General features: G+C 36.0%; 1 protein-coding gene and 1 non-coding gene across 4 annotated transcripts in view; one reads left to right on the top strand and one right to left on the bottom strand.

The window, feature by feature from the left end:
- Positions 1–27,532, top strand: part of LOC119548440 (homeotic protein female sterile) — a 95,261-nt gene that overhangs the window by 53,895 nt on the left and 13,834 nt on the right. For all 3 annotated transcript variants that reach the window (XM_037855699.1, XM_037855700.1, XM_037855698.1), the window contains exons 3-4: positions 23,333–23,966; positions 24,621–24,782. In XM_037855699.1, coding sequence (XP_037711627.1) covers positions 23,333–23,966; positions 24,621–24,782 — 796 coding nt within the window. The remainder of the gene's footprint in view (positions 1–23,332; positions 23,967–24,620; positions 24,783–27,532) is intronic.
- Positions 26,388–26,461, bottom strand: Trnat-agu. Its single transcript has one exon. It is a non-coding gene; the product is annotated as a tRNA-Thr (tRNA).

The raw sequence follows: 27,532 nt of genomic DNA, 5'->3' as shown, positions 1-27,532 counted from the left end.
AAGGTTCTTACAGGCCCACCCACTCGGTGGGCGGTGGTGGCAGCTGCTCGACAGTTTCCAAAAATATGAAAACAGGCAAACAAATGTTTGTAGCCTTTTTGCTGGTCAAATGTTTGCTTTAAGCCCTCGGAATGCTCGAGTTTTCTATGAAACAATCAATTATGTGGGTGTTTTGCTAGGGATTTGATTGACCTTTACGATATTGGTTGGCAAACTGATACAATCTTGGGTTAATTTCAGGAAATTAGGGATTATTTTAGGCTATGTCAATAGTCAATAACGTATCTAATCAATTTTACAACCTAACTATTCAACCCAATTTGTTTTTAGCCTTTTAAGGCATTACATGTGCTTAGTTTTTAAATAAAAAAATCAGTTTGTTACATTTTCTTTATAACATTAGAATTTATATAGTGCTTTCCCAAAAAAGCAATCATTACATTGAGTACATTGGGTACACAGAATTGTTCTTGAATTGAGAACATTCGTTCTTAAAAACCGTGTAAGTACATTTTGCCTTAAATGTTCTCAATATCAGAACAAAATGGTAAAAGAAAAGTTAAATTGAGCTTAAAGAGAACGTCAGAACTTTATCTTTGTATTTTTTATTCCTTGAAATATTCGTTAAATGTTTAATTTCATTACAAACCACCGCTCTTTTCTAACCAAAGTATAAAACATCCTTTGATAATTTTAATGTCGTTACAACCCTTTCATTTTTGCGTAGTAAAAGTGTCCACAGTCAATTAACTCGGTCGAAGAGTCCTTTTTGGCCAAGACGCCTCAAAGTCGACCACAAATGTTCATTTAATTTGACGGCTGCTGAAAACTCAACCCACAAATTTCCCAAGAATTACCCTGTGTAAAATACAAGATGTCCAATTATTGTTTGACAGCCGGGCGCCGCAAGTCGCCAACACAAAATCTACCAAAAATTTGCAATTTTCAAACCAGGCGACCGAAAAGAACAGTTAAAAATGTGGTGTGAACATCAACACTACAACATCGGCAACAATAATAATAACAAAATGTGTTACGCAGCAAATCGAAGCGCTTTTGGGACGCAGTTGAACGTCCGCAGGTCCTGAGTTCATTCACCGTTGAAACCAAAATCAAGATACAAAACGGCAACTGCGACGCCGGCAGCGCAGTCGTAAGACGCAGCGCAAAGGCAAAAGAAGTAAAATGCAAAAAAATACACATATATACTAAAAGGAACGCACAAAAACAAAAGCACACGAAGAAAATATTGTACTTAATGATAAGAAAAATGTATCAAAAAAGATACAAAATTCCGAATCCAGGATCTTAAGTCAAGCATAATTTGCCGTGATTTAGAATTTAATTTTCCATAATTTAACAAAAACATATTCCGGCACCTAGAATAGTTAGTATTAATAAATACCAAAAAACTAGGAACAAATTAAACTAGTGTACTTTTTTAAAAAAAAATTTTTAGATTTTTTATATCTAGCTCCTTATAAATATACGTTGAGTCATAGGTAATAAATTACAAATTACTTATACTTAACTTATAAATACAAATACATCTGAATAAATACTTTAGAGACGGTTAAAAAGGAATCATCAGATGGTACTCGAACTCAGGTCCTCTTTTTTTATAAAATATATGCTCGGATGTTTTAAAATCAAATATAAATCCAGGATACCAAAAATAATATTTCAGTGTACTACAGCAAAATAAGTAAGAACAAATGGCATAAAAAAGCAAAAATACAAAATAAAAACCCAAACCGAACAAAAGCTTTTAACGCACTTTGTGTCAGAGCGAGAAAGAAATAAGGGGTTAGAAAGAGATGCCAGAAGTGTGAGCTGTGTTCGTGTGTGCTTGTGTGGGCGTAAATGTATGCAAATAAAATGCGTGTGCGAGACTTTTGAAGTGGGTTAATATTAAAACAACAAAAACAAACCTTAAGAAAACCCCACCGAGCAAAATACAAAAAAAACACAAATTCCCAAAGAACAATTGTCAAATCGAACCTAAGAAAAACACTCTGAAAGGGAAGATAGCGAAGGACAGGAGATCATCGACCGCAGCCAATGAAAATAAACCCGCTGTTTTGGTCAGTCCATCATGAATAAATGGCATAAATATGCCTAAATCCTAAAAACAGATACAATACCATTGGATTCCTCTCAGTCAGACGTTTGAAAAGGAATTATGCAAATATTGAAGGGGGTTTCCCTGACTGCCCGGGGAAATATGCTACCAAAAGGCTTAAGGCACAGCCACAGCGCCTAAAAGCAGGCAATAAACTTTTCTCTGGATTAGTAAAATGTCATGGCTCTGGAAGAGGCTTTGAACTTGCTGGATCTTGGGGCTAAGTGAAATATAAGAAGTAGTCCCTTCGTTTAAATATTCCTTTTAATGTTCTTTTGATTAATACGTTAAAACGAAACTAAATTTTTTTGTCGGATCTTAGATTATAATAATAAATAGATTTTATAGATATAATGAAAATTGTAATAGAATTAAACTTTCTAGTATATTTTTTATTTTTTTCATTTAAAATATACTTTTATTTTAAATATTATAGAATTGAGGTATGTTTTTTAGCATGAAATTTTTGCAATCCCAGAGTTTTTCGTTATAACCCTTGATTCCATCTAATCGTTTTCTACCCTTAACTCAATTTTCTGTCACGAGGCAGGATGAAAAAGCGGCAAGCAAGCGATGTCCTGCCGAGGATGAGGACACGCGCAATCATAATTACACCATTACACAACAAACGAGACATAAACCAAATCAAATACAAACAATCTACCAAATTTGACGAAGGACAGCCGAAGCAATAGGAAGGCAGAGGGGATGATGAAACGTTGCTCACATGTCAGTGATAAATGAACAATTTATTAAATCACCACGTAGCCAAATAGAAATCAAAGCAAATGGGGCCAGAACAGAATGAATTAGATGGATAGATGGCGACACCAATGGAAATGGTGATGGAGACGGATGGAGCCATGTATGTTAAGCTGGATCCCAGCGGAAAAGTGAGAGTACATGTGTGCCTACCACTGATTTTTTGTTCGAGCCAAGTGCCCGGAAAAATGAAGGCTGAGAGAGGGAAAACCTCTGAAGACGAGAGCAGGATCCTCAGAGAAGCAGCGGGAATGAAGTTGATAGATTGTCTGGGACCTACGTGCATATAGAAACCAACATATTTTATCCAATTCCGGATAAAACGGGAAAATCATCATACTATAGGATGTAAACGAAAAGATTCTAACGCGTTCTCAAAAATTCAAAAAAAAAAACATTTCAAGTCGAAGTGCAACTCACATTTCTTTTCTAGTCTTTTCCGTTCTAAATTTAAGAACATTTTGAGCATATTTGGATTTTGAGAACAAATCGAATTCGACTTAAGAACCACGTGCTAAATGTATAACATTTCGTTCTTGTTTTGAGAACAATGTTGAATTAACTAAATTTTAAGAACCAAGTCATCTTGATTCAAGCACAAACATGTAGTTCTATTTTTAAGAACATTTTCAACTCAGATGAGAACGTCAATATTCTCTATGTGTATTTAAAGACTTTCCAATATATTTTCCAATCTAAATCTTTAAATATTTTGTATGTTATATAACTACTCATATTTTTCTTTGCAAACCTCTTCCAAATGAAAAGCAAAATCCAATTGGTCATCGATTTTTCGAGTACTCCCTTTGAATAACATCGTGGACAACCACACGCGGCTATAATTATTTTATCGTATTGAACAGGAGTCCAAGAAACCGTCGAATCGACTAAAACCAGTCCAAGAACAAGTTCGAGTGCCCCCTCCGTTCCCCCTTTCGCTTCCTGCTCCATTTACAATGCTTTTTTTGTTGAGTGGACACTTCCTAGGCTCCCCGAATGACGTCAGCGCATAAATTGAACTATTTTTATAACCAGCAACGTGTAGGAGCCACGCATATCGAATAAAATGTGGGCATGTTTGGGACATTTACTCGTGGCCTCTGGCTGAAACAGAGAAATTTGTTGAACCCACTACACGCACACACACTTCATTAGGTGTAGTTCAGTGAACCCGAAGTTCGTTAGCAGGACATTAACTGAAATCCTTTCACGACTTTTATTCTAATTGATTAGCCCTCTAACAACTGGTTGTTCGACACCCCGGAATGGAAGGTGTTTTTGGTGTATATGGGTCTTATCTAATCAATTGATAACTCCCATTCAACACGTGCCCTGCTCCGCCAAAAAAAGTAACTCGATTGAACTCCGCGATATCTTCACTCATTTGCTGCGGTTCATTGGCATTGACACCTTTCTTCCGCATTTCTCCATGGCGGGTTCCTCCCCCTTATATCTGAGGGTCTATCACACATTTTAACAGAATAAACTGTCATTCGATTTGATTGCATGACACGACCACTTTTCAGATTATCAAACGAACCCGAACCAGTTCGAAACCGTTAAAGAATATTTCATTGGATGCCAATTTATTGGGGATTAATTGTGGAAATTGGCTATCGAGGAGAAAACATCTCTCAACATCAGAATTTGATGCAATTCCTAAAACGGAAATCGAATTATGACGACAAATAAGGTTGGATTTATTTTCTACCTTGCAAATCTAATCGTTAACCCAGAAACTATTTACTTTAAAGTTTTTATAGATTTTTATATTTTTTATTTTACCTATTTTTTCACGCTCGATTGGCTTATTTAGCCCTGAAAAATCAAGCGGTACAAAGTGCTTAAATCTATTTTTGTCATAAACGACATAAGAAAAAAAAGCAAATGCAACAACACAGATTCAGAAAACGAAAAAGTATTTATTTATTTTTCGGCTTGAAAGTTGAGCATGTCTTATTTATATTCAATTGCCTGCTGAGGCCCTCGCTTTTATACGAAAAAGTTAGTCCCAAGCAAAAAAAAGCTAATTTGCTGATGGCCAAGTGATGATAAATCATTTTAAATAAACTTGAGCATATCTGCCATCTACTTAAGAGGCAAATTTTTGTATTTGTTGAGTCAAGTGCGTGAATCACAAACTGTCACCTTAAATTAGACAATTTTGCCATTAAAAATAAGTTGACTAGGTACTTAAGACTTTAGCAATGATTAAACTAACCAAATTTATTTTCTTCTATTTGCAGGTAAGCAATCTTTTTTATCCCTAACTCTCTTGGTTCCCGTAAGTTTTTAATTAATTAAGGTTCTTAGATGATATTTATTGAACAAAGTGTTTAACCCATGTTTTTCTAATGATGATAAATAATTTCTTGGGTTTTTTCCCTCTAATTAATGGGAAATTATGATAAAATCTAATTAAACTCTCTAGATGTTTCTGTCACCCCTTTTCAAATTATGTTTCAAATAAATCAAATCTCTTATAAATGGTTTATGTCAACACGTCTAACCCCAAGAGATTTTGTCCCTTCTTTCTGGAGAATTGTTCATTCGCCATTCGTGCTGCTTGATTCGTGTTTAATTTAGCTTATTGCCTTGTAATGAAAATTAATTGCGGTCATAGCAAAGGCATTATATCGCAGCTTCTTTTGGTCTTCTTTTGGCTTTGATTTGGCTGCTTTTTCTTTTTTTCGGGCATTAAGAAAATTGTTTGTCCCCAAAGTAATGTTTTTTCTTCGTAGCTCCATGGTTCGTTTTTGTGTGGGCGAAATACGTGTGGCATATTTACTCAGCAGATTAATTATTTTGCTTTTATTCCGTGTGTAATGGGCGATGTAAATGCTGCTAGATATTGTGTAGGCAGCACTTTGATGGAAAGGGTCTAGGTTTAGTCAGGGGAATATTTGTGGGCGAGCTGTCAAAGATGGATTGTCAAAGGAAAAATTGTAATTAATGTGCAAAGTTGATATTAAAATAGATGCTACCTCTATTTTTCTAAATTTGCTAACTCTGTGTTCTTAAAGATCTTTTAAAACACTCCCTACCTCTGTGTACATACCTCCTAACCTTATTTACTGCACATTTGTTCCTAACCAAACACTTGTGGCTACTTTTATTTGAGGAATTTCAATTCTAAACCCACTTTCGCTGCCTCCGTTTTATTTCCAGTCACTTTTATTGGGCTATTTTCACTCACACAATTCTAACCATTTCATTTTTATGGACAATTTCCAGAGAATGCACTTCGTCGAAGCCGAATGAAGAGGTGGGAAAACGGCTTCTGGGTAAAAAAAAGATATAATACTTGCGGTCGGTCTTACGACCATTCCTTGTAAACCCACAACACTAGTTTTACGACCCACATACAACAATTTTAATTACCCCAACGGCTTGACCAAGTCAGTTCTAGATACAATATTTATCAGCCACGGGTTGGACATTTAAATCTTGAAGATACAGCTGTATATACAATAATACTCATCTTATTTAGCACACAGTCATAAGGGATCACATAAACATTCGGTTAAGATTTGTTTGGTGCGTGACTTGACAGGCCAAAAAATGGCGCATTTCCTTATTGCATATTTACTCAAAATATCTTTTATTTTTCGGTTCATTCTGGTTATTTTTTGTGCTTTTATTTCTTTGCACTTAAGTGGTTTTATTTCAGAACGTGCGACTCAAATGCAAATATTTGCCAATGAGGCAGTTCACTTGGCTTTACCTACATATCATCCAAAAGTTCGTTGCCCCACTGCACGGATATTTATATATTTATGACATTTAAAAGTTGTAAAGTCCGTTATTCAAATATTAGTTTGCTCCACATCAAATGGGAAACATCAAATTTGGCACTCGAAATTTGCTATTGCTCGACTTTTTGATTTTTGTTGTATTAAAGAGGAACATTTGATTTAAAAATAGCGAAGACCTTTGCTTGACTTCGACTCGTGTTGGCCTGTGCGATAACCCCCGGTTCCCTTCGAGACCCCCTTGGGTCCTCTATTGCGAATCGGAGAGCAAACAATTCTCTATATAGTGAGCTGATTTCATGAATATAATCGAGAGTGGTCGAGTTCGACGTCGTGGAGAGCGAAAAGGAAAATAATTTGAGGAGCGTGTTTGTAATTAGTGAAATGTTTGTGCAGGTTTGCGGTGAAGCAGGGGTCGCAAATAGCTGGAAAGGAATGCATTTCGCTAAAACGATACGCCCGAGATTGCGAAATATTCATAATTTGATATTTCATAAATCTCATGGTGATTTAATGAACTATAAAATTGCTTTTAATTAAGTTAATTACTTTAATGAAAATGCCCAGTATTAGAGGTTCTAATGCTTTATTCATAATAAGGATGTAGAGTTTAGTATTTATAAACTATTTTAAAAGTATTATTTCTTGCCATAATTTTACTGAAACTTTAGGTGTAATGTTTATATAATTATTATAAATTTCCAAATTTCCTTAATAAAAATAAAAACTTCCATGTTGTCACATTTTTTATTAAATTTAAGAGAACAACAGTTACGTAATGTAATAATTGTCACTAAAAATAAAATATATACAGTGAGTACAGTTTAAATTTTCTCTGTTTATTAATTTAAAGAATATAATAACACAAATAATGCAAATGTTCAAGAAACTCTGGATTTGTTTTCTTATACACGAATTTTTTTAGTCTTGAACACATACAATTTCCGTGGCAATCAGCTTTTTATTTGCGGCTTAATTTTCCACTTGTTTTTACTGCTGGCGACCCAACAATTTGCAATATAATTCAGAAAACTGCCGTTAAATTTTCATTTCTGGTTTTTCCATCATAATGATAACTGTTTGCAATGTTAGAGGGGGAAATTACAGAGGTTGACAGATTTGCATGCGAGTTGCGTTTTGCAAAATCGCATTGTTCGTGGAAATCTCTTCTGCCAACCGACCTTATGGCTAAATGGGATTTACAGTTGCATTGCTGTTTGGGTCACAGTTCCCATCGCTTTTAATGCCTCTCACGCTCATTTCGCCCCTCGCCACAACTGCTACTACAGTTTATTATTTAGCTAAATGTTGGCCCGATGGCAGCGATAACTTTTTACATGTAGTTGAAGTCGTTTCGTGGCCAATTTGCATAATGGCTAGAAGGTGGGACGGATTTTGGGAGGCGTTTGCTACTTTTGCCTTTGTGATCTGATGAAGAATCACACAAATTTGGTCCTAAGGGTTTTTCATCTATTTTTATGGGAAGTGATTTTAGCACTTTTACATTTCGAGCCTCTTGTGGTTAAGCATTCAGGTTTTAGGTTTGATTTCAATGGAAATCTATAAAAAAATATTTGGTAGACAATACCATCTTTTTGAAACAAATTAAAATTTCTTAGCACTTTTGATGCATAAAATTTGATTATTAGCTCGTTTCTTTCTGAATTTTGTGGATCAAAAGTGTTAAGCGAATTTTATTTGTTTCATAAAGATGGTATTGGCAATAAAACGACTGTCTTATTATTTCCACTATAATTTGCAGTCGCTATAAAATAATCCATATTTTATCTGCTTTAGAAAGCTTTCAATCCATTTTGTGCATCACATTCGAAGGATATCAAGTAATTCAAATTCGAATTCTCCTGAGTTGTGAGGCGCTTGACAGTTCCTTGACATTTTCCATGATGAAGTTTCGCCTGCAACCCCTTTTGAGCTCTGGCTTCTGGCTCAATACCACATCAAGGGTCCTTCCAAACATATATACTGCCCATCAATCTGCTCGGCATCCTCTTCTTCTCTCGCTTTCATCTGGGTGAAGTTTTAACATATTTTTGCATTTACGTCACATGGAATTACACTATGCGTGACAAGCTTTTATGTGGCTGAAAAAGTGTGTGCCTGAATGCGAGTATGGTTCTGTGTGTGAACATAACCTCGGCTAACGCAAATGCAGCGATGAAGATGCAAACTTCAACTTCAAAACAGGAGCAGCATTGCATGCAAAAACCAAAGCAGTACACTACAAAATAAATTTAATGGGACTGTCCCAAATCAAGTACATTTTTATTATATGTATTGTAAGTTTTTGATTTTATTTTTTATTTTTAAAAATTTGAGATGGCTTTAAAAACGAAGACCAAGAACAATTTGGTAAACTGAATCTGAAATACTCGTGTATATTTGTCCGATAGAGAAAGGACTGCAATAAAAATGCAAGGATATTAACTGCTCTTGTCGAAAATCACGAAAACGCGAATTCTTCAGTTGAACTAATACTTCAAAACAAAAAAAAACTTCTGCGGGATGGAATTACCACACAAAAGGTATACAATATCTTAAGAGAGTATTAAATGTTTCATGCTACCATTTCTGAAACATTTAAATTGATGTAATGACAATGTAATTAACAACTATTGTCGAAAATCACGAAAACGCGAATTCTTGAGTTGAACTAAAACTTATTTTTATGTGATTTTAAAAAAAAAACTTATGCGGGATGGAATTACCACACAAAAGTTATACAAAAACCTACCAACCATTTCTGAAACACTTAAATAAATGTAATGCTCGGTGAAAATTTTTGCTAGTGTAAAAGCGGTGACATATTTCCGCAATATCACCGCAGGCCAAGCACAAAGCACCAACCGGACAACTTTTCATTAAAGAAGAAATGAAAGAGAGGGTCTGTTGCACAATTGAGAATTTGTTATGCAAGTCTTTGCCGCTGCAGCTGCCGCAGGCTGAATGCATCATGTTGCATTGCATTGGGGTAGGACCCCATCTATATAATGTGTGTATGTAATATATGCGGCAAAGAACTTTTCAACCCTCAAGTGCGAGTAATGAATTTGCCAAGCAGGAAAGTTACACCGCTCAGAATCTGTCAAAACTTGTTGCTGTCGCCCGTTTGCCTTCTTTCTGACTATATATGTACTTTCTTCGTGCTTTCCACCGATTCTCCACCCATTTTGCCGTGGTGAATCGAAAAAAGCGAACCTAACGAAGCATAAAATTGCGTAATTTACTGCGCATTTAATTTCGTGTTGCGCTCTGCAAAAGAATGAAACGATACGAGACCAGAAAACAGAAAAACAGAGCAGAAAAGAACAGAACGGAACAGAAAACCGAGAGAATCAAGGTAAAAATGGCCGATTCAGAATTCTAAATCGGAATCGGAATCTGAAGCTAAGCTTTCGGTTCGCTTGAAGCTTGAGCTTGAAATTATGATGGCGTCGTTGCTCAGACATTTGTAATTGGAAATGATGATGATGATGGTGATAGAGGGGTGCTCGTGGGTGTGCTACCCCATTAGAAAAATAGCCAAACCCATTACAGCAAATTACGCATTGGTTGGTAGAGGGTCCAAACCGAACGGAACCGAGTTTTAGGGCCAAAAAAATATGCCATCGACAATTGTCGAAACAAATTACGATGAATTGGTATATATAATGTAGAATTCTTTGACCAACAGTACGTATGAGTGTTTAACTTTATCAAGATGGATTATACCTTTCGATTATACCTTTACTTAATTATTTTCCTAATAACTATATAATTAGACTGTCAAAATACGATAAACTTTAATAAATACCGAGATATAGTTGGCTTCTTATTTCATGTCATAAGCCAATCTTAAAAAAATGTTTATCTCTTTAAAATTAGTCAAATAATTGTAAAATAAACAAATTTAATAAAAATACTTAAAGAATAATCTTTAAACTTTTGAATTGTTTTGATAATGAATAAGTTTTGGATAAATTATTCGCAGAAATTTCCGATCTTAAACAATGTTTTATCTTTTTAAAATAAGATAAATAATTTTGGTGTAAACAAATTGAATAAAAATAGTCATAGAATAAACTGTTTTCCTTTAAACTTTCAAACTGTTTAGATAGATTTGGATAAATTATTCTTAGGAATATTTATTTCTGTTTATGTTTCTTATATATAATAAATTATTTACCCCTAATCTTTGTAACGATGAATGATTTTTGGCCCTAAAACCCCCGATGGCACAGTTATCGAACATCAAGTTTACCCGGAACTAAGTTAAGATTGTGATACCCCCTACGATCCCCACTATGCCATTGTAATCGCTGGGCTTCTGATCGACAGCGACGATGGCCTTTGGAACCGGTAGACAAAAGGGCTCACTGCGAAACAAAGGACGTCGGGCTAAAAAGCGGAGGTAGCTGCTAAAAAAAGTACGGGGAGAGCACCGTAATAGACCTACAAACCTACAGCTAAAGAGTAAAGCAAACGAGGCAGCCACTCGCCTCTTCTTACCTCAGGTAAATCCAGTTTGGAAACAAAAAGCCGCAGCCAACAGCCAGTTTAAAGCTGCCTCTCAGACGGGGCGGCAAAGGGTTAACGGGGGGTGTAAAGGGTTAAGAGGGGGGGCACTCTCTGCACACAAATGAAAAAAAAACACAAAAAAGGTAGTACAAAAATCTCAGCCGGCTCTGTTTGTTTGTCCTCAGCCCGCCCACCTTATTCCCCTTTTGGGCCTGCTCCTCCCCCTTTTTTTCTCTCAGTGCTCTGTGCGTTGGTGCAGCGCTCTGTAATTAATTTGGCAGCTACACACACATTCACACACACATCGCATCGCACAGAAAGAGAATTTTTAAAAAACCGGCGCAATATCGAATTACCATTGACGGACAACGTCGACAGACAGGCCAACCCAAACAGGGTGTTCATCTAGATAGGTGATTTTCTCTCAGTGCTGACAGAAAAAGTATAAAAAAAAAGGTATTTTACAAAAAAATACAAAATATGTTATTAATATCCTATATTTTATTAAAAAATTTACATTTTTTCATTTTAATGGAAAATTTATTAAAGAAAGTATTTGAAAATTTCCAAAGACTGTAAGAAATGTTCTTATAAATATATCAAATATTGATTTTGGAAAAAGTTTAGGATGTACATAAAGCTGAAGACTAGGATGGTTACCTCTGGGTTTTAATAGAACATGTATTAAAGAAAGTATCTAAAACAAAATACCAAGGGCTGTAAAAAATTGTCTTAAAACACTCCTTTGATATCGGAAAAAGTAAAGGATGTATGGCGTAAAATCGAGTATGGTTTCCTCTGGAAAAAGTAAAGCTCCTTAAAAATTTTAAGTCAAAGTAGAAGTAGTCAAATAAAAATTACAAATGATATTTTATTTTCTTAAACAACTAATTTTTTTCCCTCTGTATATCTCGCTCTGTCAGGTGGGCTGTAGCTTAACCCAAGCTGTCAGCGTGGGCAGCTCTCTCCCGAAGCTGGTAAACAGATCATAATTAAATTTTAACATCAACAAAAAACTGCACCTTAAAAATAAGTACCAAAAAGATTTAAAACTTTGTCAGAGCTTCGGTTGGTGGATAGTGTATAAAAAAAGCTGGGAATGTGGGGCGTTTGTGGGACAGCCCTAGGATTCGAGCTCTGTCCAACTTAATTACTTTGCTGGCTGCTCGCTCGACGCTGCTCAGCTTACAAACAAAACAGAAATGGAATGAATTAAAGAGTGAGTCGTGGCGATGCGGATGGGGAGGGGTTCGAGGACTGAACCGGAGAAGAAATCCATTTAATTAAATTTGCATGGGCACAACAACGCAACACAAACACAAATACAAACAACGGAGCGGCAAACCTGCGAATGCAATCTGAGCGACGGCGTCAATGCCAGTTCCTGTCAAACTGTGACAGGCGACTGAGCGGCGGAAAAGGGTTAAGGATTCGCGCCCAGAAAGAGAATATGGTAATGATGGCCGGCAAGTTGCAGTACGAAATGAAGTGATTCTTATTGCCGATGTCTGGAGAGTTCGACAAATCGAAATTAAACATTAAACATACCATAAATAACATTATAAATTTTTTTTAATTTCTTCGTTTGAAAAACTTTTTTTTTTTCTTACAGTATAATATGGTCGTATTTAAATATTAAAGCCAACAAGTAAAACCTTAAAATATCAGTCAAAAATCAAATGTACACATGCCAAATGTTTTTAATTTTAATTAAAATTTTTTTAACATCTACAGTTCAAATTTTTTTTTAGACCACATAAACTTTTCGTCTAAAAAAAAGGTGTCAACTACACCGAAATAAAAATAGCCACAGAAAAGCTTATATTATTACATTAATTCTACAATATTGAGTATCGAATTGGCATATTTTCAAAGTATTATATTGAAATAGTTTGGTTTAAAAATAATACCACAAATCCAAATTCTAGACTCTCTAATAAGGAAATCGAACTGTAAAATACAGACTTTGTAGTATTTAGTATTAAATCTATACTTTAATGTCAATACTGCCACTTGTATACATTAAATTCATCCGGTTTTAAGTCTTAACTTTCATTTTTTTAGGTGTATTAAAACTAAATGATTCTTCAATATTTATAGTAACTATGGGCATAGATGTAGATCTAGGAAGCTCAAAATAAATTAAGCTTGATAGCCTGCCCCTTGACATCAAAAGTTTCGATTGCCAACATCCTAATTTGTAACTCTTGACTCTTTCACCCCCCCACATGTAATTGTTTACAAACCTCAACTTGTGTTGTCCGATCGAATTCAATTTCAAATACCACAAGCCAGCCCCATCAAAACTCCTACCGAGCAAATAGAAGACCTGCCACAATATGATGGCTCTTCAATAACTGGACTTATTGCACCTGCCACAGCCATCAAGTCAAACAACTGTCAGAAACTGTGAAACCAATACGAGATTTTGTACGTGTGCTAGTATGTTTTTGTGGATAAAACCAGAGCTCAACTGATAATGGGAGTGTACCCACCCAGCCCCCAAACCATACCATCCATACCATACCATAGCATACCATCCTGCTCATCTCAAAGTTTTCGCCTGCCATTATCGGTCAGCAAGACAAACAGACACAGCAGGAAGCCGCATGAGCGGAAAATTGGAAAAACTCTGGAAAAATACTGAGCATGGGACAGGCGCAAAAAAAAAGTGTGGAAAAACGTGGAAAATGGGGAAAAATGGAATAAAATGCTTGTCGACTGGCAGCAATGTAAAGTGAAAAGCATACAAAACGCCGGGCAATTGCGGTGGGCGGAGGACATACATATAGGGGGTGTGGCAGTGGCATATAGAGTGAAATGTTAGACAAAGTGGCAGCACACACACACCGACTCGTATGCAAATCACTTTTTGCCGCTGTAAACTTATACTTTTGTGCAAACAACAAACGAAGGCAACGTCAGAGTTGCCAGAGTTTGTCACATGAAGACGCACAATTACACGAGGGGGCTTAAAAGGATATGCCATGGCTACCATGGGCGGGTGAGTTGGGGGGAAAAAGGGGGGCCGGCTCGTGGAACAATTGCAGCCGTCGCCGTCGTGGAAACTGTGACAATGTTCAGTCGTGTGTGTAAACAATTGTAATCCGGTAGAAAAATCACAAGCACCCCATCCAGAGCCAAAGGACAAAAACACACGGGGGCAAATCCCATACCCAGATCCAGATTTAGGTCCTGAACTAGGACTAGGCCTATAAAAGGGGCGGGAATGTACTGGAATTCGAGCCAACCAGACAATCAAAGAAGCCCTAATGGTTGGGGTAAACTTGGCAAACAGAGTAATACGATATTGGAATTTTAATTGAACGATATAACCTTAGAGTAAGTGCTCAATTTACAAAAAAGGTAGCATTTTTTATAAAAATATTATTGAATAGATATATTGAAACAAATGACCAAAATCTTTTTTACATTTTTTTTTACCAGTACGTTTTCATATTCCATCTTTTAAATGCTGCATACCTCTATCTTTTTGGAACTTTTAATACTTGTCTTTAAATACATATATATAATTGAGCCCAAGTATATAAGTATATACATTATAATCCTTGTAACCCTGCGAATAGGTTTATGTCTTAGTCCTTAACCTTATAAATATTAATAAGATTACAGCCTTAAATCTAGCTTATCTCGCAGCTTTATCAACCCTTTTCCACATGTGCTAATCGTATTTCTCTCTTTCTGATTACAGGTGAGTAATGCACGCGAATCGAAAGCGCACGCCATTAAAGAAATACTGTAGGTAAAAAAATACTACTGCTGGGCAGTAGGTATCCAGAAATCAACGCGGTTACGGTTCACCTTAGTCTACGTCGTTAAAACTCTTGCCTGCGACATGTAAACAAAATGCAAAGTGCGCAAAGGCAGCAACAAAAGTCGAAAAAACAACCCCAGCAACAGCATTGTGAAGGTTAGCTTTATAAATTTTATTTACTCATAAATTAAATTTTTGCAGTCTGGCAGAGATTTCATTGAAACGCAGCCAAGACAGCCCCAACAAGGTAGAGGAAATCAACTTGAGAGATTGCTCAAAGATTAAACACACTTGCACATATTTGATTGTAAAGTGCGTTCGCAGTTATGGGACAGCCGAAGGTTTTAATTAAATTATTTGACACATCATAAGTCGATCCGTGTGGGGTTTTCAGAAACATGACGTGATTCTGAATATCACAAGTTCAGATTGGAGTTATTTATTTGATATATTTAACGACAGAATTATGAAAAAAATCTTTTTTATGTAGAAGATAGATGTTTAGTAGATAATACAATATTTCATTCTAAATATTAAGCTGTGGTATACACATATATGCTTCTCTTATTCAAATACCAATGTATTTTAAAAGTTTTCCATTTCATTTTATTGTAAAGTAATTTAATTTAAATATTTAAAATTCTTTAAAGCATTCCCTCTCAAAATACTCATTCTCTGTAATGTTACCACAACAACTTTTACAGCCATAAATCTTGGGGATACTCCCAAAAATTGTTTACTTCAGCGATGCAAACGATTGCATACAAATGCGCTGATTATACCAATGGCATCGTCTATATGCATATGTATGCCCGATATGTCAGCACGTGCAGCAATGCACTTGGACGTTTTTTTTTTACCATAGAACGCAAAAAACTACCGAAACCCGTATTAAGTTCTGTGGAATCGTACTCCCCAGCCTTAGCCCAGATATCACGGAACATTCAGGTGGCGAGTGCTATAGCTTCTCAGCTAAGTAGGATCGTAAGGTAGTTGGGGCTTAAACAGCTGTTTCAGCTGCTTATGAGCTAACCTTACCCACAAAACGTAAACAAGTGCAGCGTGGGGAGAACAACAACTGCAAAATGCTAAATCGACTCTGACCCACTGACATTATTTCGCCGACATAGACGGCACAGCAACAACAAATGCAGCTAAAGCAGAGTGCATTCAGTCGACAGGTGAAACACTCGAAAGCCGGGACAGAGAGAGGGGAATTACGAAATGTGCCGGAAAGAGAGACTTCTGGTCTATAAGGTCGGTTCGGAGGGGGCGCTACGGAAAAATATGGTGGGGGAAGGCCGCCTATTGCATAGTCGCTCGTCCGCTCATTAGATGTTATCATCCATAGATTGCCGTAGTTACTGTCTATTGAATCATTCAGTTACAGTTCTGATATAATAGACCCCGGCTCTGGTCCGGTCAGATCAAATAAATTGCCTGGGAAGTGAAATGGGGAACCAATCAAGCTGTGATTGCACACTTGGTGAAATGGGTTTCGGAATGGACTTAATTTTAATAATTTCAGCTACTGTATGATTGGTATTCTTGGAATACCGTAGTATTAATAAAGTTTATAATTATGTTTTATCTTTATTATAATTTGATTTGGAATATCTCTGTTTTAATGAGCGTAAATGGGAATTTAATATATAATCACCCATGGCTATGATAATGGAGTATTGAACAATTATTTTAAAATCTGTGTTATAAGTGCAAAATGTTGAACTGGGAATTTAATTTATAATATAAATATTTATTAAAGTATGATATAAATAAAGATATGCCATATTTTACCAGGCAAACCCCATTTAAACTCCCATGGCCATGATAATCGAGTATTTACAAGCGATTAAACACATATGTAAATATTCTTGTACACCATAATTTCTCAAAACGTTTAATTCGACAACTATTTTTATTACACAAATTGGTTCGCCTTTCACAAAGTTGTTTAGCAGTGTTATTTTGATGGCGTTGGATGGAAAGTGAAAACTGTCAATGCCTGAGTTGGCAATTAGTCAGTGAAAGTGTAGCAGATGGCACGAGTCTTTCGTCCCCCCCTTTTCCACAGAGCTCTTTGATGGGGCAATTAAAGTGGCTAAACGCACAAAATGCGAAAGACATAATAAAAAATAAATAAAAATAATTTGAGTATGTGTCACATAAATCAATGCCAATTAATTGTCTCGCCCGATTGAAACTGATTCATGATGTCGAAAATAATTATTCAACTGAAAACTAATAAAAAAAGAAATTTCGAAAAAAAATGTATTTAAACAAAACTAGTAACGAAATAATTTAGTATTCTTGAGGCATTTTGATGTCCTAATTGGGCATTTAATTTATGTGTGTTATGAGCTTTATTTTCAAGATCAAAAATATGTTTGAAATAAATGAATGCTTCCCCAAACCGAAATAGACCGCGGTTACGGGCCAGACAAAACCTGAATCATACAATTTATCAAATATCAACTTGAATATGCTTTTTTTGCAACAAAGTATATAAAGAGAAATATATAAAAAATCAGCAACCAGCCGCAATAACAACAATAAAAATAAAAACAACAACGGCGAGCGGCAATCGAAATACACTTGAACGTGAGTGAAACAAAATTCATGACCCACTTTATAAAACGCTTTTTCTTTCATCCATGACCCACTTTATTATTTGTAGCAATGACTGTAGCCGAGAGCGACCCACAAAAACCGAAACAGAGGGACTGAGACTGAGAGCATTATTGTATCTCTCGGATCGGAGAGGCCCGAATCGAACATATGTTTTATTCACACAATTAGTTTGCTAAAAATGCAGGCTTACCCACACACAAAAATTCAGAAAACACAAAAGCAGCTGAGCAAATGGGGTTTATGAGGGGTGAGAGGAGTGTAGTCGAGACTAGACATAGTTAACTTGGCTTAAACAAGTGCACAGTTCTCTGGTTATGGCAATTGGCAAATTAGACACAGGCTGAGACAAGTCAACAAAAGCTCTCACGATAGAATTAGATACTACTTGGGGATTAAACAGGGGTTAAGTTTGGCTCAAATGATTTCAGAAGGAAGTGGCAAATTCCATTTGAAAACTAAGAATAATAATAATAATTGAAAATTCGCAGTACCAATTTTGTGGAAATTTCCTGTGTTATTTTCTGTTTATTTTTAATTTCCAAGAAATATAATTTCTTGACTTAATATATATATATAGATTATACGTGAGATGTATTTTACCATAACTGGCTACACCAGCTTTTCCCAACACTTAAAATGCATCGAAAACTTCAGATATATTTCTGTCGTTTTGTACACCCTTGGGAATCCCCAAAGTAAGGTGACCTTACTTCACAAGCTAACCCGCACATTTGGGTTAGTCAGAATGAATCAGCATTTTTTGAGCAAGCCGCCATTCAAATTCCATAGAAACTCCATTCCGCAGGCACAAATAAACAGACAAAAATATTTACAAAATGTATTTGTTTTTGAGGGTGATATCAATTCGCAATTGGTGTCAAGGATACTGTCAAATATGCGGAAATGAGTCGAAATGTGAGTCAGTATAAATAACATTGAATCAGTTTCCAAATGATTAAGTTTCCAATAAATTGGTATTTTATTTTAGTAAAATGACGATCATTTAAAAAAAAAAAAAACTGCTATAAAACAAAGAAAAAAAATATAAGTAATTTCAACAATTTTATAATCTAACTTGCATTTTTTGGCTGATAAACAGTTGTCGTTGTTAATTTCAACATAGCCCGAAATTAATTCACATTTGCACAATAGTCAAGTTCTTATCTGTGACAAAAGAAAGTTAATAAAATGTAGGAAAGGTGCACAGTAATTTCTTTCTTGTTGTTTCTTAACATTAATAAATGTACATTGAGGATACTATATAACTTATTTATCTTTAAAGTCCCAACTCACCAAAAAATAAATCAACTGCTTTTATTTTATTTACATTTTTAGCATAATCTACTTTGAATTCCAAATTCCAAGCTATAGCCGACATGCCAAATATCACGTAGACCTTCCAAAACCCAAAAAAATCAAAAAAAAATTTTTGAGCTTTGCCCCCAAGGTTTGTTTGCAATTTTTTTCACTTCCCGGGCTTCTGGGCACATTGTGCGTATGAGTGATGCGATTTTGAATTGCACAGCATACACTCCATAATAATCATCATCATCATCACGTGAGTCGTGACTCAATTTGTCTAAGCTCTCGTATAGGTGTAAATAAAAGCTCCAAAAAACCAGAGCCAAAATTTCAAACTCGGCTTGACATAACAATCAACATTAAATATAATGAGTAATTTGTTTTCTCTATATTTTAATTCCGTTCGCATTTTGTTGTTGGCTGTGATTCATGTGAAATGGAACGACCTTGCCGGTGGGTTAAGTCTCCATTGGTATGCAAATTCATCATCAAAGAGTTTGAAAGGAGAGGTAGGGTGAAATCATTGCCAGAACATTCGGGGAATCGCTGCTGATGACAGGTTGTTATATGAAATCAGCGGAATTTTATTGACAGCGGTGATAAAACAGGGCAACAGCGTTTATTTCACAATTACGTAATTTATTAAATCAGTTACTTGTTTTATTTCAATATATCAAGTTAAGTTATTTAATGTTTCCCTAAATAATAGTTAATGTGTTTCTTCAACAAATCAAGCTATTATTAGTATATTGCAATTATTTGTAATATTTTTTTTAATCCTTCCCTAATTATAATGCTAAATTATAAAGTATACATTTAAGAAAATAAATGTAATTTGTTACTATCCCTCGACATTGAATTTTTAGCGTTTTTCTAGAAAGTGAAATGCATCATCTGTCCTTGATAAATTGGCGCAGATTCACTTTTCAGTCGTACGACCCATTAAGATCGGTGTTTTCCCAACAGCCAATTTCCCGATGATCAAACAAACGATTTCCATTGTCACTTCGGGGCAAAATGTTTGTTTTGCTTTGGGGCGAAAGTTAAGTCTATTTTAGCCTGCCTTTTCTCGCTCTTTCTCTACACTTTGCATTTATTTGGTTGTTTGCCTATAAATACGATGTGTTTCCCCTTGGCTCGTGACGATAAACTGGCGAAAATAGCAAAACCGAGAGGCAGATTGAGAGCCCAAACAGGAAAGTGCGAATTGATAAGCCCAACAAAGCAAAGAAGGCACAAATAGCGCAAATAAAACCCACTGCATTAATTGTAATTTCATTAATTTACGCCATTCGCCTGTGTTTCGCTCTTTTCTGGCCGCCTTAATTAAGCGCGTCAATCATACGCCCTGTGTGGCTGAGTGATAGAGCATGGGATGGGCATGTGGCCGATGTGGATGATTATGATCATAGCGGGCTGCCACATTTAAGTGTCGCCCTGTCAAAATAGCCAGCCACAAACAGAAGCAGCAGTGCAAAGAATTCGCACAATTATTGCGCTTGTCAGGGGGGAGAAAGATTCCGAGGTATATACGTCACTCATTTTGGCGCCCAACGGTCCGGTCATCGCAGCTCCCCCACTTTTCGTACACCCTCAAAAATATCATTTGCATTTTCTGAACATTAGGATGAAATTACGAGCCCTATAAAAATAATATTTAGCTCAAGACTAAATACGCTTCTAAACTGTGTTACCATAAGGAACTTTTAAGGTTCAAGGATGGCATCATTGTGGAGCTAATAGATAAAACATTTTTAAAAATTGTACGTACTATATATACGACAATTTCAAAGTTACTCGAATTCGAATCCTTGTTCGATCAAAAGATCATTTGCATTTTCCGAACATTAGGAGGAAATTACAGTGGCCTATAAAAATAATATTTACCTAAGGAACTTTTAAGTTTCAAGGTTGGTATCATATTGGAGCGTATAGAAAAACCTTTATAAATATTTTAAATACTAACATTATACAATAATACAATAGTTTATCGAATTCGAGTCCTCATTTCTTACAACTCGGTTTTATAATTCTTTTAAAAAATATTTTAAATTCGTAGATAAGTAATATAAGTGGCTTAGGGTATTCGAAAGATCTAGATAGCGATGCCTTTTCCAACTTTTCTTTTCTGCTAGCATTTAGGTTTTTCTACAAAAATGTACCATCTTTTTTGATTTTATTGTAGAACTATAATAAATTTTGTTAAACTAAAATTTTAATATCAATATCGGACATAGGAAAAATATTTTTGCACGTGTATTTTGACCATTACCCACCGAAACTGCCTCAGAATTCTAGTTTTTCGCATTTTCCCTCCTCTGCGCTGATTACATCTCCCCATCATGTCCAGTTGTCTGTAATTATTTTGTTGCAGCTCTCGGTTGCTACCCGCTCCCCAATCTCTGGGGTTCTCTTCATTATGCATATAATGTAATTAAAAAAGTGGAAGAACAAAAATAAGAAGCAGTTACTGCACCGGGTGGTCCTCAATTTGGACTGAAGGTTTCACGCTCAACTGGTTGAGTGAGTCTCCGAGGTGAATGCGGTTCGCAAAAAAGGGGAAGCAAAAGTATAGTTTACTGCAATTGGATTGATGAACTCTCTTGTGTTCTTGGATTAAACAAATTTCCGTCAATTAATTTCTTGTTTCCTGGAAAAACATTTCGTCAAGTGTCGCACAGAATGCAAAATAAAGTAATTTATTCCGGACTTTAAGCAACTAAAATGAGCAATTAATCACCTAACCAAATGAAAACTGACATGAAAGAGCCCAAATAAAAATGTTGGAAAGGGAGGGTACCAAACACCAGAGCAACAACATGAATAATGGCCATTATGACCACTTCAAGGCCGGGTTCTAAACCAGCTTCGGGATCCAAAAAGCCAGTACAAAGCTGACAACATTAATTTGCCTCACGTTGCGGCGGCAACCCAAAGGCAAAAGTCGGGGTCACCACCAACCCAAAATACTTGCTAAAATCCCGGCTAACAAATGATTAAGTTTGTGCGGCAAACAAGGAACATATCTCAACATCCTTTGAAGTGGCTACCACTGTACAAAATGAAGATGTCACATTCCACAGGAAAAATGTACGTTTTTCGGGAAAAGAGGATGGAATCCTGCTCGGGGAAATAGTCGAGATTGGCAAGTGAAACCTCAAGGCTAATAGGGCCAAAATGTTGAGAATTTAACCCTTTCGATCTAAATACTTTAAAAACATCTGAAAATGTTAAACTTTTAAAAGGCTTGGATTACAAATATAAAGAAATACTACAGATTTCTATCATGTATTATGACAGTATGAATAAGTAAAATTAATTTTATAATCCAAATGGTCTCCTTTGGTTTGAACAATGGTGATAATAATTTTTCTTAAGGTGCCCATGTACTGTAATACTAGTATTATATCACAATAAATAAATCAGCTATTCAAGTCGCTAACCACAAAAGCTGCCTTCCAATTTCAAAGACTAACCACACAAACAGCTAATTGTTGTCGGTGTTTCTTGCGCTCCTCAAATGCAAATTAATTAGGCAATAAAGCGTAATTGAAGCAGCACATTAACCAAAATAAAACGAGTGAAATATAAAGAAGGAAGGAAAAAAGGCATAGGGAATTTTACATTCTGATAACAATACAAGGCCAAACCGCACAAGCCGGTCTAAGCCCAAAGTCAAGGCTTCCCGCCAGTAGTTTGTTTGAACAATGTACATACTATCTCATTATAATGAACTAATTAATAGTAATTACTTTACAACTTGAGCTACACTTATTTAATTTAAAATCATACAAAGGCAATAAATTGCTTTATTAAAAATATTTACATATTATTATGCAACTTGAATTACAATCTATTAAGGTGTACAAATAAGCTTTAAGCAATAAAGGTTTTAAAATGCTCAGTAAAGGTTTAGAGTGAATATAACAAGAAGTTATTACTTAAATCTAATGCAATGCCCTTAAATTTTAGGCAAAATAACCCTTACATATTACTCAGCTTATTATCTGGGTGAGTTTTAGGTTCATATTTTTCTTAAACTTAAGGGCAGACACCTTTAAGGTAATAAATCCTTAAGATTAGGTCACTATGTTTTCAAAGAGTAGGCTTGTTCTCTAAAAATAATATATTATTTTCTATAAAATAACATAGGAACACAAAATAGAACTTCGTAAAATTTCCACGAGCCATTTCTAGTTTTCCAAGATATTTGGGTGCTCCTGGGTAAAAGTCTTATAAAAACTGTACAACTTTGTATGGGACTTTGGCTCAGGAGGATCTAATTATCTTGGAAAAATTAAAATGGTTTGTGGAAAAGTTTGGCTGTGTACCTGTGTTATGAAAATTAAACTACAAGCTTTTTTCCAATATTAACATTGAAATTTTGGACATTTTATCTTTTAAAATATATTGTAAATTGATCTACAACGACAAACTCTTCGCTAATTTCGACTTTGACCTTTCCCGTTGCAGGCTTAGCCCAAGTGACTTACCAGATCATTGGGCCTCAGGTACATCAAATCCAGCGACCTCAACCAGCAGCAGCAGCAGCGGCAGCAGCAGCATCAGTGCCAGCGGCAGCAACAGCGGCAACAAGTACAACAGCGGCAACATATCGGTCTGCAACCTGCCGCGCTCATCGCCGGCCGCTGCCACAGCAGCCGTTACTCTATCATCGGCCGGCGGCGGGATTGGCAGCAACTTGTTGAGCGGCCTGCATCACGGACTGGCGCCCGGAACGCATCCGCTGCAGCGCGCGACGGCAGCCGGCGGAGGCGGGGCTGGTGCTGGTGGGGGCGTGGCAGGCGCCTCGACAGCAGCGGCACTAACACTCCAACAGCAGCAGCAACACCAGCAGCAACATCAGCAGCAGCAGCAGCAACACCAGCAGCAACTGGCCTACCAGCAGCAACTGCAGCAGCAAATCATCTCGCAGCGTTCTATACAAAATAAGGTGGCGGCCAACGCTGCCGCACAAACGGCAAATCTTGCAGCTGCCCTGCAGCGATCCACTGCCATTATGAACGCGGTGGCATCGCCGATCTCAGCCAACTCTGCCAACTCCGGCCGGAAGATACGACGCAAGACGGATGCAAAGGTCAATCTGGTAGGTTTCGCCAGGGGAAGTCCCTCTTGTGGTAGAGGACCTGATTAAATTTTGACTAACGATGACTTTGTAAAATAAATCTAGTCTATAAGGCGAAACTTAATATGTGCCCTTTAAATCGAGCTATTAAATTTCTCAAAAAACGAGAAAGTCATACTCAAAATTGCGTATACGCAACGTTGTCATTTTAATGTTAATACCAAATACCAGGGTTCATGAATTGTTTATGCTTGATATAATTTAATTTTTGAAGTAAAGTAAAAGTAGGTAGTACAATTCGAACTACAGAGAATCTTTATAGAGCTTGACATGTGGATACATTGAAAAAGGGAATACAATAGATCTGAAAAAATAATTAAGAAAAGCCATTAACAAATTTAATATTACCTAAGTATTGTAACGAATAGATCACATTTTTTTATCAATCTACTTAATTAACTATTTAAATTTTTTTAAATTTTCGAAAGCATTAAAAATGTCAAAAAAAGTTTTAGCCAACTAGTAGGTATGCAGATTAATTTTTTTTATCAAGATAAAAGAATACAATATGCAACATTAACCCTATCTGAATTAAGAGCTTATATTTTACCCACCTCAAATATATTAATATATATTAAGATTAAATATTAAATACTAATATTGTGTCCCTTGCAGCCCCAATCACAAATCAACAAGTGCAACAATGAGAAGCGACGTCGCGAGGCGGAGAACGGTTATATCGAGCAGCTGTCGGAGATATTGACGCTGAACAAGCGTGGAGATATGACCTCAACGAAACCGGACAAGGCGGCTATACTAAACCAAGTGGTTCGAACGGTAAGAATCTATTGATATGGATATGGTCGTCCCAGCCACTCCCCCACGCATACAAGTTAATTACCGTCAAGACCCCAATGCACAAGCTCATCAAACGAATCTAATAAGCCCGAATCGCGACCAGATACTGTAAAAAAAGCAATACAACTTGTTATAACACCCTGGGAACGACTGACTTGGTGGACTTGGCCAGTCGATTCCACTGGCCTGTGCGGAATACCAAATGATCAATTACACCACAAAAACACAAGCGAGCGAAATTCCCCAATGTAATTTCCATGCAGTTTCCCCGCCACTTTGGCTCAGTCTCCTTCTTTTTGATATTTTTTGTACACAGAGAAAAATAGCACTACTTTCCCTATTTTTATTTTAAGTGTTAATAAAATATATTTAAAGCGGGTTCTTAGTTACTTTAGTAATTTAATTTTCGTTCATTTTTGATTTGCATCAATAACTTATTACTTAATTGTAAATAATATGAGTTTTGTATAATCATGTTTTAAGTTAATAGACCACACAGGAACTGTGATTAAAATTACGTTTAAATTTTAAATCTTATGGATACATGGAGATCAGAAGGTTCCTAATAAGAACCTACTTTAAGATTTTTAAAAAATATTATTCCTCAATCGTGTTTATTTATCTGAAAACCAGCGGTTAACAGCCTTCCATTAAAAGGGCACAGAAAAAATCTCTGCTCCTTCTCTGCCGCCACACGTACAATGTACAAGAGCAGTCAGCCCAAACACATCTAAGAACTGCACTATGCAAATTACTCACACTCTGTTTGGTGTGCCGACCGCTGTTTTAAACAAACTTAAGTCTTTTTTCTCTGTGTAACCAAAAACGCGTTCCAATTAAAAAGCAATTAAAAGCTCAGCCGAAAAGAGCTTAAAAGAATTCGCGAAGGGGCCCAGGAGCGGTGCAGAAGCGGCGAAGAAGAGTTGTCTGACGTAATTTGGCCCCCGCCGCAACACAATTTAATTAATATTTTTATTTAATTTACATAAATTTATTTATGTTTCAATAGCCCGACCCGGCCAGCGGCTTTATGTTGTTTTAGGCGGCGTTATTATTGTTTTTGCCGTATTTCTTTTATTGGTTTCAGGTAGCCTAAGCACTTTATTATGCAAATTATTTTCGAGCCAAGCGCCACGCTTAGCCGAACAGACCGAAAATACATACCAACCAGAAAAAAAAAGCGGAAAAAGACAAAAACCAACAAATGGCTTTTTAAATGAAATGCGGCGCACAGCCAACGCCAAAATACAAAATACATAATTTCATTTTGTAATCCAGGCGGTGGGATGCGAAACAAGTCATCGGGCCAATGAAATGCAATTAAAGTGTACAAGAAGCTCGCACACGAGTTACGTACATAATAAATAAATTGAATTAAATGCTTTCGTGTCATGTTGGCTTTTCCCTAATGAGAAAAGCCACCGGAGGGATCGAACGCAGCTCATTTGGAGCGCTAATCCAATTGATGGACACCATGAAATATTATTATTCCGTTGGCAAAACACAACTCGATTAGCTGGTGGACACGAAAAAAAATTAATATTAAAAAAAGTAGAATATTAAAAAAATACATCCCAACTGGAAAGGCCCCGGCGAGATTCGAACTCACGATCTCCTGTTTACTAGACAGGCGCTTTAACCAACTAAGCCACGGCGCCACTTGGTATCGCCAGTTCCATTTGTTCTATTTCCTCCACTCGACTCGTCTCGCCACCTTCTTGTTATCGCCGATTGAGTGATTGGGTTCGACGAGGTGTGCGGTTTTATTTTTAGACCCGTCGGTCGGAAATAACCAGAACCAGAGCCAAAAAACAAAAACTGTTGAGAAATGTGGTAGCAAGAAATGGAAGAAAGTCTACAACATAATTATATTAAGAGAAAATTAGTTAGTACGATGAGTTATTTTGGCCTCCAAATGGTTTTAATATTGGTTATTTTACAGGGACCTAGGAAATATTTTTGGGTTCCAAAATGGGTAGAGATCGCTCAGAATTTTTTAAATTCGTTGGAAATAGCCTAAAAACGAAACTTGTTGAGAAATGTGTTGCATAAAATGGAAGAAAGTCTACAACATAAAGATACTAAGGGACAATTTGTTAGCTTGATGGGTTATTTCGGAACCCCTAATGGTTTTATTATTGGTTATTTTTGAGAGGCCTAGCAAATTTTTTCTAGGGTTCCAGAATTTATAGGATTCCAGATGTGGTAATTTTTTTAATTCGTCGGAAAGACAAATAGGTACAATTTACCAATATAAAAATTAAATGGTCCCAACCTATCGGATTGTCAATTTGACCAACAAAATAGTTACTCTCCCAACAACAAAACACAAACTTCTTACCATTTTTTGGTAGTTTTTCGATGGTTACAATATTTAATAGTTGGTAAACTTTTTCAAGTTAAGCCATACATTTTTTGTTTGTAGAAAATACAGTACAGAAGTAAGTTGAATAAAATTAATTTCAGATTCTTAGTTTTGAAAAAAAAAATTTTTTCTAACCCTTTTGATTTTTGAATACTATAACTTCTCGTTAAGGATAGTTATAAAGTACCATTTAGTTTTGTAATGGTATAAATTTTTATGAAGAATAATAAAATCAATGTAAGGGAGATATACAATTATAATTTCAATATAATAAATAATTTAACTTTTAAGGGCGGATTTTGGGACTTTACAATAACTCCTCTCCTCATATGAGTATGCTATAAAATATTTGTTTATTAAATAA

This window comes from Drosophila subpulchrella, chromosome 2L, assembly GCF_014743375.2.
Source record: "Drosophila subpulchrella strain 33 F10 #4 breed RU33 chromosome 2L, RU_Dsub_v1.1 Primary Assembly, whole genome shotgun sequence".
Lineage (NCBI taxonomy): Eukaryota > Metazoa > Arthropoda > Insecta > Diptera > Drosophilidae > Drosophila > Drosophila subpulchrella.
Note: the sequence above shows the minus strand (reverse complement) of the source record. Positions and strands in the feature narration are given on the sequence as shown.